The 19,023-nt window shown below is 42.5% G+C and overlaps 1 protein-coding gene across 2 annotated transcripts in view; it reads right to left on the bottom strand.

Moving 5' to 3' along the window:
• Positions 1–19,023, bottom strand: part of DRAM1 (DNA damage regulated autophagy modulator 1) — a 36,439-nt gene that overhangs the window by 9,296 nt on the left and 8,120 nt on the right. For both annotated transcript variants that reach the window (XR_011566662.1, XM_019961174.2), the window contains exons 2-4: positions 8,964–9,031; positions 6,331–6,473; positions 1,612–1,789 (exon numbers count right to left, since the gene is read on the bottom strand). Coding sequence is in view for 1 of the 2 variants with exons in the window: in XM_019961174.2 (XP_019816733.2) it covers positions 1,612–1,789; positions 6,331–6,473; positions 8,964–9,031 (389 nt within the window). In the remaining variant the exon portion in view is untranslated. The remainder of the gene's footprint in view (positions 1–1,611; positions 1,790–6,330; positions 6,474–8,963; positions 9,032–19,023) is intronic.

Below are 19,023 nucleotides of genomic sequence, written 5' to 3'. Positions count from 1 at the left end.
ATGCAAGATGGACAATTTAGCGGGAAGGGCTTAGAAGCATGACCCCAAGTCTCGGTTTCTTCAGGAGTCAAATGAGGCTGTTTCATGGAACTCATACAGAGCATTTTAAAGATGCTTGAAAAGCTTTGTAAGGAAATATAAATCCATGATGCTAATGTTTAAGATCACAGACTTTTTCATATGGGTGCATTTGTTCAAGTTCCTTGGCTCAATCTGCTTCTGTTCAGGGATTCTACCCCTCAGCAGGGCTCCTAGGAACTTCTAGAAACGGGAACTATTAGTATGTGAAACTCTGGCCTGAAATGCTAATTCTATTAAAACTCTCATTTTAATACCTAGAGATCTGTCTCCAAAGTTGGAAGCAAGGAAAGCTTTCCTGCATAGAGAAATTTTGTTTTTAACTTTACAAATGGTTTTATAAATCCGACAACTAATACAGCCTACAAATTTTGAGGAGATAGGTGTCCAGAGAAAGCATGAATGTCTTCGATCCATAAATAGGATAAGGAAACAGAGAAGGAACTATCTTAGGAACCAAAGTCATAATTTGTTAAACTTCTCAGTACTAGGAATTCATTCCTCTGTGCTTAGAAATTTTTATAATTAAATATTTCCTTCCCTAAATGACAAAAAACAAAATCCCAAACCATCCTTAGACTTCACGTTTTGTATAGCTTCAATTTTGAAAGAGAAATGCAAGGCTTAATACTTAGAAGCACATGAGGACACCATGCTTTTTTTACTCAAGCTTGTCCACCACATACCACAACCCAACCCAGATGAACAAAACCAGTGCTAATAAAATAGTTGCTGCTTTCCAATAATCTGACAGCAATCGTCAATTTTTATTGACTCTTCAGTATTCGATATGACTGCAGATGATATTTGGAAAGATGGGAAATTTTCCACCCCTGAAAGACCAATTTTATTTTGTTAAATGCCTCTTGGGGGAAAGAAAAAAGGAAAAGAAAGAATGAGAAAGAAAAAAAATGGAAGGGTTGGTTTTCTTTCCTTCTAAGTCAGAATATATTAGTATGATAAATTTATATTTTCCTTCCACACTGCTGACATAGAAAAAATAAAATTTCATTTTGAAAATGAAATCAGTGGTAAAAAGAAAAAGTAAATGTGTTTTAAATGACTTAGAAATAAATAGTATAGAGTTTTTTAAAACCTCTTAATGTGGACAAGTAAATCAAACCCTCTAATCACCTAGTTGTGGGAAGAAGGGACAGTCTGGCTTCTTGGGACTCCACTGGGCTAGTACTTTAAGTACAATATCAATATTTGATGTTTTCAGCCAACCACTACAAAGAAAAATACATATTTTCACACGGCTCATGAAACGGACCCTGTTGAAGGAAAGTAAACAGAGACTGAAGTGTTCTGACGGTTTTTTTTTCCATTTTCCTTTCACACCATTCTTTCCCCCAAAGATTCTTTTGATTTAACCAGACAAGGTTGAGCTACTTTCCTTGTGATTTGCCCAGTCGTTCCTCTGAAGCCTGTTGACGCCTGGCTGTCAGCCTTAGCTTTCTCCATTTTGGGGAATAGGAGTGAGGTGAAGGGGGTGTCGGGCTTGCAAGGACCTGACAAACGCTCAAAGGATACTGGGTATGACAGCTGCGCAGGACACAGCAGAGATGGCCATTCGCACGTGGCACGTGGAAAGGCTGTTCCACTGGGGACAGGATTTGTAAGAGATGACGGATTGCAGGAGCGTGTACACGACGCCGCAGACGAACGCCAGAAGGGCACCGCCGTCGTGGACCACGGGAACCGCCAGCTCCTAGAGAGAATGTCACACACGTGCTGTTACTCCACGCACATCCAGAGTGGAACACTCCCTGACTCTGGGCTTCTCAAGCCCACCAGGCATCACAAATGCACCCGCCCCGTCTTGGGAAAAGGCAGCGGCTTACAGAAAATGATCAAGGCCTTTCCAGCATTGAAGTCAATGCCAGAAACTTGGTTATTCCACAGCATATGTTTGACTTGCTGCGAGTTGAGCAAAACGGGCCTGGTTCAGTAACAGTATCTCAATAAAACTGGGTAGGGGGGTGTGAAAGCCCATATTAAACGAAAAAATATAAAAGAAATAAGAAAAACAAATTCTTTTCACCCCTTGAATCTTAGGCACAACTGAGCAAGGAAAGATAAACAAAAGACAAAGCATCTGCTGCGAAGGCACCAAGGTTATTTTAGGAGCATCTTCCGATGATAACGGTACTTTCCACTCTCCATTTTCTTTTCAGGCTGGTAAGCAAATCAGATCCAGAATTTACATACTTTGTTTTCCACTGCCACCCCACCCCTCTAACTAGCACTGTCAGGAAATTTGCTTCCTCAACCCTGGCCAATTCAACATATCCTTTTGAATCTTATTCTGTAAACTCCAAGAGACCCACATTAACCCTGATGAAGTCAGGTCCAAAGGCCCTCAATTTAGCAGGAGCTGAATTTCCAGTGTGCCTTTTTTCATGGTGGAATACATATTCTCTCATCCAAGCTGTCCTTCAGAAGGCAAAGGCAAATGACGCATATCAGACATGAATTTTGCATAGAGGTTAAGATGAAAACCTTTTTTTTTTTTTTGAAACTCTCTTGATATTGAGTTGACCAAAAAGTTCATAGTTTCTTCTGTAAGACTGTATGGAAAAACCCAGATTGGACAACCTAATAGTAACACTAGAGAAAACTAGACTATTGACAGGATTCAACCTCGGGAAATGACTTTTCCAAAAAGGAGACTTTGTGAGGGACACAAAAGCATTGACAGAGGTTGCTTGGTGAGAACACACCAAAATACAGCCATCTGTCACCTGCAGGAGAGAAAGCTGGCTGTGAGATCCTGACAAATGAGGTTTCCTCCCACTCAGGAAAAACCACCACTCAAACTCTCTCACTTGCCCTCACATCTCTAAATCTTCTTGAGATAACTGCACATGTTGGTTTGCTCACAGCAGGCTGAAAATGAATTACAGGATATCAAACAAGGAAGTTGTAAAGATATATTTATGGGCCCAATGACAAAGTAAACACTTTGCTCTCAGGAAAAGTTAGAGATTCTATTTCTGGTCTTTATGAAGATATAATCACTTCACAGAAGCCTTAAAGGGAACCAAACGTGTAATTATCTCACCACCTAAGTCTTCTCCCTAAAGTCTGCCCTTTATGGTTTAAACACAGACACGTGCATCACTTGTGACGTTGCGTTGCTGTGAGAATGACCTGGCAGGATATCACACAGGACATACTGGCCCCACTGAACAATTCACTCCACCAGACAAATTGTAACTTTCCAGTTCATCGCCTTTCCATTAAAAATTTTCTTTTCCATTGTGCTTTCTGACACTAGAGCTGTGAACTGTATACATGCTTTTTTTCTCACAGACTTTGCCTCATTCTGGCCTTGACATTAACTCTTCCCTACAGGTTCTGGGTAGATTGCTTCGATTCAAAGGTGACTTCTGCCTCTCATGATTCATGAGATTTGGGGAGACTGTTAACCTCTCTGTGTCTCCATGTCTTCATTGATAAACTACTAACTGTCTTCTGAGGTCATTATTAGAATTATACAAGTAAAGCATGAAATGTTTTCATAAATGTCCATCACCTAGAAAACTTCACTAAATGCTGTTACGGAATGTAAAATGCACACAATCATAAAATAAAAGGAAATGTCACTGAGGGGCTCTACCACATGACAATGTGGCAACAAGTGGTGTTTATTTCCTCATGCGTGTGTGCGTGAGTGCTAAGTTGCTCAGTCATGTCCAACTCTTTGCAACCCTAAGGACTGTAGTCTACCAGGCTCCTCTGTTCATGGGATTCTCCAGGCAAGAATTTTGCAGTGGGTTGCCACCTCCCTTCTCCAGGGGATCTTCCCAACCCAAGGATTGAACCCAGGTCTTCTACATTGCAGGCAGATTTTTACCCTCTGAGCCACTAAGGAAGCCTCAAGTTCTTGTGATCCTGTCCATGGGATACTCCAGGCAAGAATACTGGAGTGGGTTGCCATGCCTTCCTCCAGGGGATCTTCCTGACTCAGGGATCAAACCCATGTCGCTTACGTCTCCTGCATTGGCAGGCAAGTTCTTTACCATTGAGCCACCTGGGAAGCCCTATTTCCTCATACGAGACAACAAGAGTAGGAAAATTCAACAGAGCCAGAACCAAACCAAGTTTGCAGATGCCCCCCGGAAGCCTTATAGGTTTTGCTCCAGAGAGCTGCAGTTTTGGAGCTCACCTTTTGCCAGTGTTAACAGGGAAACACTGGTAGTTGTGGACTTGTAACACCCCCAAACAAAAACACGTTGGCTATCGACCTTGGAGGAACATCCCTGCCCTGGGCTGTCCTGAAGATTCTGTGTCATACAAGGGAGGGTGCCTCACCCCTCACAACCCAGTGCTGGGTTTCCCAGAGCACTTTATTATACTCTCCCCTCACAGACAACATGAATGTGAGCACACTCCGGGAGACAGTGGAGGAAAGACCAGCCTGGAGGATCAGTCCACGGAGTCACAAAGAATCGGACACAACTTGGCAACTAAACAATGATGACGACAGATGGCTTCCTCCAGGTGCAGGGTAGAAAAGGTGATTCCCTGAGGCCCACGTGGTGCAGGTGAGGCAGCGGGCTCTCCGACAATGGTCTAATGCCTGCAGACACTAGAGAACAGGGGGACAGCAAACGGTGCAGGTGGAGGCCTGAGGTTATCAGCCTCCCAGGTCCACGCCGGGGGGAAGCGCCCTTCTGCTCTGGCTTTAGTGGACTTGATCAGTCAGCTAGCACTGAAGGCTGACACCTTCTTTTGAAAGTAAGCATCACACAAGATCAACTCACTTCTGTCGGGGAAACGGTTGAAGGAGTTCTCCGGGGCAGAACTAAAAGTCCTCTAGGAGTAACTTCCACGCTGAGGCCACAAAGGGACAATGGTGATGGCAGAGCAGGCCCTCTGGGGTGCTGGCCTCTAGTGATGCACCAGTGACCATCACCAAGTGATGACCGCCAAGTTCAGATTGCCAGGTACTGTGCATTATCTCATTGCATCCCAGCAATAACCCTGTGAGGCGAGTACTCGTAGTTAGTTATATCTTTTTTAAATATAAAATATTGTCTCCATCGACAAAGAGGTCCCACACTTTCCCTGAAATAGACCTTGGAATCATAGGAATTCACAAGTTAGAATAAAATCAGTAGGCAGAATTTCCTGGCAGTTTAGTGGTGAGAACTCTGCGCTTCCACTACAGGGGGCACGGGGTCAATCCCTGGTGAGGGGACTCAGATCCCTCAAGCCACACAGCGTGGCCAAATAAACAGTGTTTTTCCAACTCTTGACACAGTAAGAACAGATCAAGCAGACTCTTCAGTAGTCGTCATATAAGTTAATATGCTCCAATAAGGACATATGTCAGCCCTGCAACTGATTAGCTGAGTAACCCTGAGCAGGTTCTTTCGCCTCCATGTACCTAGGTCCTCATCTGTGAAAGGAAGAGATCACACGTTTCTCTTTGAACACCAGAGGTTCAAACAGTAGCATCAGTAAATATACACATGCTCACATGCAGAAATATGTTCACATTGTTAATGAAACCATTACAATGACTGAAGAAGCTCTCCCAGCACATTAAACCACCTCAGGAAGAGCTCAGAGCCATCCAGAGCCCACAGCAGGGGCTGAAGCATGCTCCTTTTCACAGTCATACATACATGCATCCCATTTCTCCCAAGACTTGACTTTCAAATGATAAAGATTTGTTTCTGGGCTCTCCCGTGGGCTCAGTGGTAAAGAATCCGCCTGCCGATACAGGAGACACAGGTTCGATCCCTGATTCAGGAAGATCCCACATGCCACGGAGCAACTAAGCCTGTATGCCACAACTACGGAGCCACAACTACAGAGGAGAGAAGCCACTGCAATGAAGAGCAGCCCCGCTTGCCTCAACTAGAGAAAGGCCCAGGAAGCAACGAAGACAGCACAGCCTAAATAAATAAATCTAAAAAAAAAAAAAAAAAAAACAGTTTGTTTCTAAAAAGCAAACTATCCCAATTTTCATATACTCATCAACTGTTTGAGAGATCTCTTGGCACAAGTGTGCCTCTGCTGTTCTTGCTTCTTCCCTCCAGATACATATCCCTGGAGAAGGGAATGCCGACCCACTCCAGTATTCTTGCCTGGAGAATACCATAGACAGAGGAACCTGGGGGGCTACAGTCCATGGGGTTACAAAGAGTTGGACACGACTGGGCGACTAACACTTCCACTTTTCTTTCCAGATACATAAACTCCATCACCCCCAATAACTGAAAAGACTTCAGGTCATACCTGGAAATTGGCTACAATGCCCATTCCGATGCATCCCACCAATCCGAGAACCAAGGACACCAAGTTAAAAACAGGAGTGCTGAAATAGCTGGTTTGATTTTGCTTCTCTACTATTTTATACCTTGTGTACATTGTGGCTGCCCCTGAAAAAGAAACAGACTGTGATGAATTTTTAGTGATATTTTAGAAGGAAAAAGACATGAACAGTTTTGCATGGTTTTTACCAAGATTGTATTGGTTGTAATCAAGATTGTAATCAGTCTCCTGATTGCAACAGTCTTCCCACGCCCTCACCCCTGCCCTTGCTCACCTTATTTCTTTCTGCCATCAGACTCAGACTTGGACTCTCTCTCTCTCTCTTTCACACACACACACACACACACACCCGACTTCCCTCGTGGCCCAGTGATTAAGAATCCACCTGCTGATGCAGGGGATGAGGGTTTGATCCTTGGTCTGGGAAGATCCCATATGCCACGGGGCAACTAAGCCCGTGAGCCACAAGTTCTGAGCCCACACGCGGCAACTGCTGAAGCCCATGCGCCCTGGAGCCCGTGCTCCACAGTAAGAGAAGCCACCACATTGAGAACCCGAGCACTGCATCTGGAGTGTAGCTCCCCGATTTCGGGAACTAGAGAAATCCCGCATGAAGTAATGAAGTCCCCGTGTAGTCAAAAATAAACAAATTAAAATAAAAAATGTACCATAGCAATCCTGCCAATGTCAGTACAAATAGGTCTATATACCTCATCATGATGTACAGTGAATGCCATACTTATCTCATCTTTCTCCTAATGATAGATTTCTACATTATGTACTTTTCCCATTACAAGCAATGCTCAATGAACATCCTTTATAGATGTCTTTGGCACACTTTCAGTGTTTCTGAAAGACGAATTCCTCGAAGTAGTATTCCTGGGTCAAAAAAAACTATGCTCAATTAAAATGCCAAGAAGTACCTCCCAATTGCTCCAAGACTGAGGCAATTTATACTCCCATAGAAGCGTCTGAAAGCAATTATTGCATGCCCTTGTCCTTTTAATTACTGCCAGTCTAACAAATGAAAAATGGCAACCTGTTGGTTTAATTTGCGTTTCTTTGATTGTCCATGAGACTGAGAAACCTTTAGTATGTTCACTAATCCTTTGCAGTTCTTCTGAAAATTGCATGCTTATCTTTTTTTTATTTTTCTCTTGAGTTCATTTTTAATTTGTAGTTGTTTTTATATACATTAAGTACATTAGTCTATTGTCTTCTATAAACATTACAAATTTTCCTCTGGTCTGTTGTTTGTCTTTAACTTTGTGTGTCTTTCATCACTTAGAAGTTTTAATTTTTTATCTACCCAAATCTGTCAGTTCTTTCCTATTTAGCTTCTGGGTTTTGTGTAAGCTTAGATAAGCTTTTCCATCTTAAGGTTTTGAAAATATTTTCCTACAATTACATCCAAATCCTCTTACGGTTTTGTTCTTCATGTTTAGTTCTTTACTTGCCACTGGCTTTTGTGAATGGTGTGAGAGGGTACTATTCCTTTTAACTCAGCAAATTTTGCTTACAGAAAAACTCCACATGATATGCACAGATATATTTCAAATACATTCACTTTAGCAATGTAAATTACAAAATAAAAAATAGCCTAAAATATAACAAAAGGGGATTGAATTATAAATTATCATATGTCCATGAGATGGATATTATGCATGTGTCAGGATAAAGTAGATTTCTATGTATTCAATAGTGTATGACAGCCACATTTTTTACTGAATCTTTAAAAGCAGACTAAAAGCTAATCATTTATCAGAGAGCATTTTAAACAAAGATATTCATGTCAGATTCTGCCTTGCCTCGAAGCAAAAAGCCACACTGATGGGGAGATGTTGTTAATGGAGAAAGCAACCAGGAGGAGTGCAAGGGAGTAAGACATACCTGGGGAATCTCTACATTTTGCTCAATTTTTCCATGAATCTACAAGTGTTCTAAGAAGTAATGTCTGTTAGAAACACACTCACAGATTTCCAGAAGAGGTTATAGTTGCCAGGGAGAAGGAATGGGGAAGGAATAATTAGGGAATTTGGAATGGCCATGTACACACTGCTACATTTAAAATGGGTAACCAACAAGGATCTACTGTATAGCACAGGGAACTCCACTCAGTGTTATGTGGCAGCCTGGATGGGAGGGGAGTTTGGGGGAGAATGGATACATGTATATGTATGGCTGAGCCCCTTTGTTGTTCACTTAAAACTATCACAACACTGTTTGTTAATCGGCAATACCCTAATACAAAATAAAACGTTTTTTAAAAAATAATGCCTGTTAAAAAGTAACAATAAAAAATGATACATAAACTATAACATTTTACTTCACCTGAGATTGGGAGTTTTTAATTTACTTATAATAATCATTGTGTACTTAATGACTCTGCCTTAAAGTGTCTGCCTACACTGCAGGAGACCTGGGTTCAAACCCTGGATCGGGAACATCTCCTGGAGAAGGAAATGGCAACCCACTCCAGTATTCTTGCCTGGAAAATCCCATGGACGGAGGAGCCTGGTAGGCTACAGTCCGTGGGGTCGCAAAGAGTCAGACACGACTGAGCGACTTCACTTCACTTCACTTCATTGTGTACTTACCAAGAAATGCAGAGAAGTTTATCATAAATCCAAAAATGCCACTCTCTGGAGGTGTTGTTCCTGTGTCACTGAGAAAGAGAAGGCATGTCCAAATTAGTAAAAAGGAATTCAGTTCAGCCCCCTGGGCAGGCACGTAATTGGCAGGCATTATATTGTGTTCCTTCCATGTGTTCGGCCACTTTGAATTCCAAAGATTTGATCTGATTTTGTTCCAAAGTATTTTCATGTGGGCTCTGAAAAATTAAAAAATCCACTTTTCTTCCCCAGTTTTATTGAGATACAATTTTAAAACAGCACTGTATACGTTTAAGGTGTACAGCATAATGATCTGACTTAGACACCATGAAATGATCACCACAGGAAGTTTTATGAATGAACATCTATCATCTCATAGAGATACAACTTTTTTTAAAAAGAAAATTTTTTCCCTATGATGAGAACTCTTAGGATCTACTTTCTTAACTTTCATATGTAACACAGTGAAAGTGAAAGTGAAAGTCGCTCAGTCATGTCCGACTCTTTGTGTCCCCATGGACTATACAGTCCATGGAATTCTCCAGGCCAGAATACTGGAGCGGGTAGCCTTTCCCTCCTCCAAGGGATCTTCCCAACCCAGGGATTGAACCCAGGTCTCCCACATTGCAGGCAGATTCTTTACCAGCTGAGCCACAAGGGAAGCCCAAGTAACATAAAACAGTGTTAATTATATTATCCATGTTGTACATTACATCTCTGGTACTCATTTATCTGAGAACCACTTTTTCTATGAGTCTGTTTCCTTTTTCTGGTCCCTTTTTCTATGAGTTTGTTTGTACATTTGTTTGTTTGGAAGTATAAGTGACAATGCTATGTGAGGAAATACTTAAAGTGAATGGTGGTGGTGGTTCCCAGATGATTCCACCTGAAAACTCAGATGCATGTGTTCATTTTTTGTGTGTGTATATGTGTGCGTGTGTGTGTTCATACCTGTTGAGGTACTGACTGTTCCGGGGAGGAGAAAAAGGCCAAAAATCACGTTTGAAAAATCTACTATTTGAATATTAAATATACATAAACACATCATTTTAATTTTTAACATGACAATTTATGCATAAAAATTTACATTGCTGAAAAGACGATGGAAGGCTGAACAATAAATATTATTGAGGCTTATCAGTGCTTTATGGAAAAATAAGATATCAAGGGCATACTCGTGATGACAAATTATTTTAACAAAAAAATAGCTTCTAAGAGACATTTTTCAAATGTAGTCTATCAAGGAATTAAAGCTGGAAAGCAGCATTTGGCATGTGCTGGTTTCTATTCATTCACGCCAAGGTTTACATTTTTATGTTCTCAAGCTGCTCACATAAAGCAGCATTTCAAAGTGACAGCAAAAGCGTTCCCAACATAAAACAGCTCAGACCCGTGTTGAATGTTTCCACATTTTAAAACAGCTCTGAAATTTAAGTACTGAAAAATGGATCGAGTTGAAAAGATGCACTTCAAAGTGAAGTGCCCTATATGTGCAGGAAGCAGGAGCCTTTGAGCTTTGTGAACATTTAATAGTTGAAGAGTATGAAGAGGTTAATGTTCCCCCTTCCCACAAATGCCTCTGGTCCCAATTACTTCCATTTCAGTCACACTTGGACTTCCCTGGTGGTCCAGTGGCTAAGACTCTGCGCTCCCGACGCAGGGGGCCTAGGTTCCAGCTCTGGTCAGGGAATTAGACCCTGCCTGCCACAATGGAGAGAAGACCCTGCGTGCCATAACTAAAACCTGGCACAGCAAATATTAAAAAACAAACAAACAAACCTCAGTGTCCCTTGTAACTATAAGAGTTAACATCACTATTTTCCTACTAATAATTCGTTTTCTCACTAAAGGGATGTTTGACATGGAGAAGGCTGCCCGATGTGCAGGACGCCCTTCTGAGCACTACAAGGCTCTGAGTGGGTGAGGAGGGGACGGGAACCAGTGATGGGGAGAAGTGGAGACAGCACATGCGTGCCCTTGGGCAGCACTTTGCCAGAAGAGTAATTCACACCGGGGAAAGAAGCCTTCTTTTCTTGCCCTCAGAGTATAGAAAAGCAGCTACCCAGTGACTCATGCAAGAGTACTTGTTGTCACAGGTCTGAGAGGAATCTGCCACGTAAGGGAGTAGGCAGAAGGCGGGACAAAGGTGCCCCAACAGGAGATGAGAAGATGACCAGACTTGGGGACCATCCATCCAGGGAGAGCAAACCAGGACATATTTCAAGGGCCCAGGTGTGCAGTCCACATGACATCAAACATGCCATTCGAAAGCTCAGGATTTCAGTATGATATTTTATTCTTGCTTATCTGTACATTTTAAACCATACAGGCAGAATCTGGGAATTCCCTGGCGGTCCAGTGGTTAGGATTCTAAGCTTTCATTGCTTTGGGCCTGTGTTTAATCCATAGTCAGGGAACTAAGATCCTGCAAGCCACCCGGGGGGTGGGGGACCAAAAAAAAAAAAGTGGCCACTTCTAAGAACTTTTAAGGATAGTGTATATATGTGCTCAGTCATGTCCAACTCTGCGACCCCATGGACTGTAGCCTGCCAGGCTCCTCTGTCCATGGAATTTTCCAGGCAAGAATACTGGATTGGGTGGGTTGCCACTTTCTCCTCCAGGAGATCTTCCCGATCCAGAGATTGAGCCTAGTCTCCGGTGTCTCCTGCACTGGTAGGCAGATTCTTAATCACTGTATCACCTGCTGCTGCTGCTGCTGCTAAATCGCTTCAGTCGTGTCCAACTCTGCGCGACCCCATAGACGGCAGCCCACCAGGCTCTGCTGTCCCTGGGATTCTCCAGGCAAGAACACTGGAGTGGGTTGCCATTTCCTTCTCCAATGCATGAAAGTGAAAAGTGAAAGTGAAGTCACTCAGTCGTGTCTGACTCTTTGCGACCCCCTGGACTGCAGCTTACCAGGCTCCTCCGTCCATGGGATTTTCCAGGCAAGAATACTGGAGTGGGTTGCCATTGCCTTCTCTGACTGTATCACCTCGGAAACCCTTTAAGGATCGTAGTGGTTGCCTACTCTTGTTAGAACAAACAGAAGGCTCCCTCTTTCATCTCAGCCACTGACATGCCATCCTGACGAGGAAGACCCAGAAACTTAGGGTCCATGTGAGTCACGGCCACAGTACATCATCAAACATCAGAAGGACCGGGAGGTCTGGGTAATAGGATGGCATTCATTACCACACAATCAGCCTTGACGAATATCACCCAGCTTACTTTGGGAAAGTTGGAATGAATGGAATCCACCTAAGAGAGGAATCAGAGCTTCTGCCCAGATGTCAACCTTGATAAAGTGTGGACCAACTTGGGGTAAATACGAGTCAAAAACAAGACTGGAGCTGCTCTGAAAATTGATGTGGTATGATCCGGCTACTATCAAGCTCTGAGGAAGACAGCTCCCAAAGCATCCTGTCCTTGAAAGCAGATAGGGTGGGGGCCCTGGAGGAAGTGAACCAGATGTAGCTATTTGACACAAGAGAAACCACTTTAGGCCTAAGCCGCTTTGTGATCAAGCCTGGACACAATGCTTGCCCGTGAACAAGTCTCAGCAATAAGGATCTTAACAAAAGAACAAACAACTGTTATCAGGGAAGAGGAATAAAAATAGCAAAGGTAATAAATAGTTGTAAAGACTCAAAGTTCTGCTTCAATGGTAAAGTTAGCCTTAAGCACTTTCTGGAACTGTTTTGTGGAATTTGGTTTCCCTGGGGCTCAGAGAGAATGTGGTCCACTGGAGAAGGGAATGGCAAACCACTTCAGTATTCGTGCCTTGAGAACCCCATGAACAGTATGAAAAGGCAAAATGATAGGATACTGAAAGAGGAACTCCCCAGGTCAGTAGGTGCCCAATATGCTACTGGAGATCAGTGGAGAAATAACTCCAGAAAGAATGAAGGGTTGGAGCCAAAGCAAAAACAATACCCAGTTGTGGATGTGACTGGGGATAGAAGCAAGGTCCGATGCTGTAAAGAGCAATATTGCATAGGAACCTGGAATGTCAGGTCCATGAATCAAGGCAAATTGGAAGTGGTCAAACAAGAGATGGCAAGAGTGAACATCGACATTCTAGGAATCAGCGAACTAAAATGGACTGGAATGGGTGAATTTAACTCAGATGACCATTATATCTACTACCGCAGGCAGGAATCCCTTAGAAGAAATGGAGTAGCCATCATGGTCAACAAAAGAGTCCAAAATGCAGTACTTGGATGCAATCTCAAAAACAACAGAATGATTTCTGTTTGTTGCCAAGGCAAACAATTCAATATCACAGTAATCCAAGTCTATGCCCCAACCAGTAATGTTGAAGAAGCTGAAGCCGAATGGTTCTATGAAGACCTACAAGACCTTTTAGAACTAACACCCAAAAAAGATGTTCTTTTCATTATAGGGGACTGGAATGCAAAAGTAGGAAGTCAAGAAACACCTGGAGTAATAGGCAAATTTGGCCTTGGAATACGGAAAGAAACAGGGCAAAGACTAATAGAGTTTTGCCAAGAGAACTACTGGTCATAGCAAACACCCTCTTCCAACAACACAAGAGAAGACTCTACACATGGACATCACCAGATGGTCAACACCGAAATCAGATTGATTATATTCTTTGCAGCCAAAGATGGAGAAGCTCTATACAGTCAAGAAAAACAAGACCGGGAGATGACTGTGGCTCAGATCATGAACTCCTTATTGCCAAATTCAGACTTAAATTGAAGAAAGTAGGGAAAACCACTAGACCATTCAGGTATGACCTAAATCAAACCCCTTATGATTATACAGTGGAAGTGAGAAATAGATTTAAGGGACAAGATCTGATAAAGTGCCTGATGAACTACGGATGGAGGTTCGTGACATTGTACAGGAGACATGGATCAAGACCATCCCCATAGAAAAGAAATGCAAAAAAGCAAAATGGCTGTCTGGGAAGGCCTTACAAATAGCTGTGAAAAGAAGAGAAGCGAAAAGCAAAGGAGAAAAGGAAAGATATAAGCATGTGAATGCAGAGTTCCAAAGAATAGCAAGAAGAGATAAGAAAGCGTTCCTCAGCGATCAGTGCAAAGAAATAGAGGAAAACAACAGAATGGGAAAGACTAGAGATCTCTTCAAGAAAATTAGAGATACCAAGGGAACATTTCATGCAAAGATGGGCTCGATAAAGGACAGAAATGGTATAGACCTAACAGAAACAGAAGATATTAAGAAGAGGTGGCAAAAATACACAGAAGAACTGTACAAAAAAGATCTTCATGACCCAGATAACCATGATGGTGTGATCACTCACCTAGAGCCAGACATCCTGGAATGTGAAGTCAAGTGGGCCTTAGAAAGCATCACTACGAACAAAGCTAGTGGAGGTGATGGAATTCCAGTTGAGCTATTCCAAATCCTGAAAGATGATGCTGAGAAAGTGCTGCACTCAATATGCCAGCAAATTTGGAAAACTCAGCAGTGGCCACAGGACTGGAAAAGGTCAGTTTTCACTCCAATCCCAAAGAAAGGCAATGCCAAAGAATGCTCAAACTACCACACAATTGCACTCATCTCACAGGCTAGTAAAGTAATGCTCAAAATTCTCCAAGCCAGGCTTCAGCAACACGTGAACCGTGAAATTCCTGATGTTCAAGCTGGTTTTAGAAAAGGCAGAGGAACCAGAGATCAAATTGCCAACATCCGCTGGATAATCGACAAAGCAAGAGAGTTCCAGAAAAACATCTATTTCTGCTTTATTGACTATGCCAAAGCCTTTGGCTGTGTGGATCACAATAAACTGTGGAAAATTCTGAAAGAGATGAGAATACCAGACCACCTGACCAGCCTCTTGAGAAACCTATATGCAGATCAGGAAGCAACAGTTAGAACTGGACATGGAACAACAGACTGGGTCCAAATAAGAAAAGGAGTATGTCGAGGCTGTATATTATCACCCTGCTTATTTAACTTATATGCAGAGTACATCATGAGAAACTCTGGGCTGGAAGAAGCACAAGCTGGAATCAAGATTGCCAGGAGAAATATCAATAACCTCAGATATGCAGATGACACCACCCTTATGGCAGAAAGTGAAGAGGAACTAAAAAGCCTCTTGATGAAAGTAAAAGAGGAGAGTGAAAAAGTTGGCTTAAAGCTCAACATTCAAAAAACGAAGATCATGGCATCTGGTCCCATTCTTGGGAAATAGATGGGGAAACAGTGGAAACAGTGTCAGACTTTATTTTTTTGGGCTCCAAAATCACTGCAGATGGTGATTGCAGCCATGAAATTAAAAGACGCTTACTCTTGGAAGGAAAGTTATGACCAACCTAGATAGCATATTGAAAAGCAGAGACATTACTTTGCTAACAAAGGTCCGTCTAGTCAAGGCTATAGTTTTTCCAGTGGTCATGTATGGATGTGAGAGTTGGACTGTGAAGAAAGCTGAGTGCCGAAGAATTGATGCTTTTGAACTGTGGTGTTGGAGAAGACTCTTGAGAGGCCCTTGGACTGCAAGGAGATCCAACCAGTCCATTCTAAAGGAGATCAGTCCTGGGTGTTCTTTGGAAGGAGTGATGCTAAAGCTGAAACTCCAGTACTTTGGCCACCTCATGTGAAGAACCGACTCATTGGAAAAGCCTCTGATGCTGGGAGGGATTGGGGGCAGGAGGAGAAGGGGACGACAGAGGATGAGATGGCTGGATGGCATCACCAACTCGATGGACGTGAATTTGAGTGAACTCTGGGAGTTGGTGATGAACAGGGAGGCCTGGCATGCTGCAATTCATGGGGTCACAAAGAGTCGGACATGACTGAGTGACTGAACTGAACTGATAGTTAACTCAGAAGGCAAACAACACTACGAGCTGTGGAAGTTTAGGATCTTTGATTTCCTTATTGCACTGTAAAGACTGAAATGTCATTAAGTAATGTCAGAATATGTGACTATATACACAGCTGCTGCTGCTGCTGCCGCTGCTAAGTCGCTTCAGTCGTGTCCAACTCTGTGTGACCCCATGGACGGCAGCCCACCAGGCTCCTCCATCCCTGGGATTCTCCAGGCAAAAATACTGGAGTGGGTTGCCATTTCCTTCTCCAATGCATGCATGCATGCTAAGTCCCTTCAGTCGTGTCCGACTCTATGTGACCCTATGGACAGCAGCCCACCAAGCTCCTCTGTCCACAGGACTCTCTAGGCAAGAATACTGGAGTGGGTTGCCATTTCCTTCTCTGACTGTATACACAGAGACCTCATTATCCTATTATTTATTATCTCAAGTCCCATTGTTGCAGCTGAACAAGGAAGCAAAAGTCACCATTGCCTGAAATTCACTGTAGTTAAGAATCAAAAACTTGGGACTTCCCTCGTAGCTCAGTCATCTACTTGCAATGCAGGAGACCTGAGTTCGATTCCTGGGTTGGGAAGATCCCCTGGAAAAGGAAATGGCAACCCACTCCAGTATTCTTGCCTGGAGAATCCCATGGATAGAGGAGCCTGGCAGGCTACACACAGTCCATGGGATCACAAGAGTCAGACACGACTTAGTGACTAAACCACAATAATCAAAAAACCTGGTTTAAGCAGGAAGCCATCAAAAACTACGTGAATATGGCGGGAGTGGGGTGGGGAGTAAATCAGGAGTTTGGGATGAACACACACACTAATATATATATATAAAATAGATATATAACAAGGATCTATTGTATAGCCCAGGGAACTATATTCAGTATCTTGTAATAACCTATAATGGAAAAGAATTTGAAAAAGAATATGTATATACATAACTGAATCACTTTGCTATGCAACTGAAACTAACAAAACATTGTAAATCAACTATATTTCAACTAAAAACAATAAATAAAAATTATATGAATATGTACACACCACAAATATACAACTGTCCATACATTCATCTGCCTGTGTACTGACGCTGACCAAGGCTGTAACGTGTGTTACTGAGTCCACTATGTGTCCTCCTGGCATACACACCACATGTACTGTGGATGATCTCATTTCCAGTTTCAGTGCCTTTACAGTGAAGGGAAATCTTAAAAACACTTCTGAAGCAGTTGCAGTACTGAATCCTTCTAGTTTTTCATCAGGTTCTGTACATCTTTACACTTGTCATAAACACTACTAAATGGACTGCAATTTTTGACAACTTGTCTCTTTGGAATCTTTCCGAAGCATTCAACTGAGTTCCCTTAGAAATGACAACTATCTTTTTGCATTCGCAGCCCAACAGTTCCTGTACACTGATTTTAAATCACACAATCACAGTAGAGAAAATACATCTGGCATAAACTCATTTGGGAACCAACACAGCTGGCATTTGACAGGTGGACAAAGAAATAGATGAGAGAAGAGAGCGAGCAGCCCTGAGAGAGGCCACTGCTGGGAGGTTTCCAGGGACCCCCAGCTTCCATCACTGCATTTTTCAGAGAATGAGTTTATCAGTTAGGAGAGCAAGTTGATTAAGTTGAGGTTGGTTAAGAAAGCTACTACTATATTCACAAACTAAGCGGTTATAAAATTAGCCCTCACCTCAACCAAATGTCTTTTCCCACTTAACACTGGCATCTATCCAGACCAACGTGGATTGATCCCTTGATATTACTAATAGCAAACACTAACAGAGAACTTATGTTCTTGACCAGGGCACTGATGAGTTCTAAGTGAGTTCACATGTTCATGCATCAGGCAGGTGCTATTATTAACCCACAGAGAAGCAAAGAAAGTCAAATGAATTGTCCAAACTCCCACAGCTGGTGTACATGGCAGAGCTGTATTCAAATCAAAGGTATCTACTCCAAAGTTGTTCCCTTACTTAGCACACTATGTTCCCTCTCAGTATGATTATCAAGTGTTGTTCAGTTCAGTTCAGTTCAGTCGCTCAGTCGTGCCCGACTCTTTGTGACCCCATGAATCACAGCACGCCAGGCCTCCCTGTCCATCACCAACTCCTGGAGTTCACTCAGACTCACACCCATCGAGTCAGTGATGCCATCTAGCCATCTCATCCTCTGTCGTCCCCTTCTCCTCCTGCCCCCAATCCCTCCCAGCATCAGAGTCTTTTCCAATGAGTCAACTCTTCGCATGAGATGGCCAAAGTACTGGAGTTTCAGCTTTAGCATCATTCCTTCCAAAGAAATCCCAGGGCTGATCTCCTTCAGAATGGACTGGTTGGATCTCCTTGCAGTCCAAGGGACTCTCAAGTTAAATACTTGTAAATACTCACAAATAGCACTACAAAGTGAGGGTGTAAAATACGGAAACTTTCATGAAGTCAACAGAAATGATCTTGGAGAACAACCGGAATCACAATCAAACTTAATGAACAATGAACCCTGGCAGAATGAGCTAACAGTTGAAGAGAGGCTGAGAAGACTAATAATACAGACCCTTCCGCTGAAAATGATCTTAGCAATCACACAGTATATACTAATCACCTACTACGTGTTTCAGTTGACTTTATTGGCAAAGTAATGTCTCTGCTTTTTAATATGCTGTCTAGGTTTGTCATAGCTTTTCTTCCAAGGAGCAAGTGTCTTTTAATTCTATGGCTGCAGTCACCATCTGCAGTGATTTTGGAGCCCCCAAAAATAAAGTCTGTCATGGTTTCCATTGTTTCCCCATCTATTTATTACAGGAACTTTATCTTTTGCTCCTGTAGGAGCTTTATCTTTTCATTCTGGTTTATCCATTAGAAATGGATTTTGTTCCTTATAAGTATTAGCACATAGTTATGATTATATATATAAAACCTAAATTTTGTGATTATTAACTAAATAAGGATAATTTTTAGATCCAGTTTTGGAGTTAAAGACCCAACCTCTTTTATGTTGTTCACTATGTGATTTGGCCTCCCTTTTGGCTTAATCCTCGGTGATCCCAGTTTTCTGCCACCACTCACTAGGCAGGGTGTGTGGTCATGAGGAGGAACAATGGGAATAGCCAAAGACCACTGAGAGGGTAACAGGCAGGAAGGTTAGGGATCTCCAAACAGAGGAAATAGGCTGCAAGTGTCAGACATTTTTATCTCGCTTAAGCGGTAGGAGGAAACAA

The sequence above is a fragment of the Bos indicus genome, chromosome 5 (genome assembly GCF_029378745.1).
Source record: "Bos indicus isolate NIAB-ARS_2022 breed Sahiwal x Tharparkar chromosome 5, NIAB-ARS_B.indTharparkar_mat_pri_1.0, whole genome shotgun sequence".
NCBI classification, from domain to species: Eukaryota; Metazoa; Chordata; class Mammalia; order Artiodactyla; family Bovidae; genus Bos; species Bos indicus.
The sequence above is the reverse complement of the archived record's forward strand: the minus strand, read 5'-3'. Positions and strand labels throughout refer to the sequence as shown.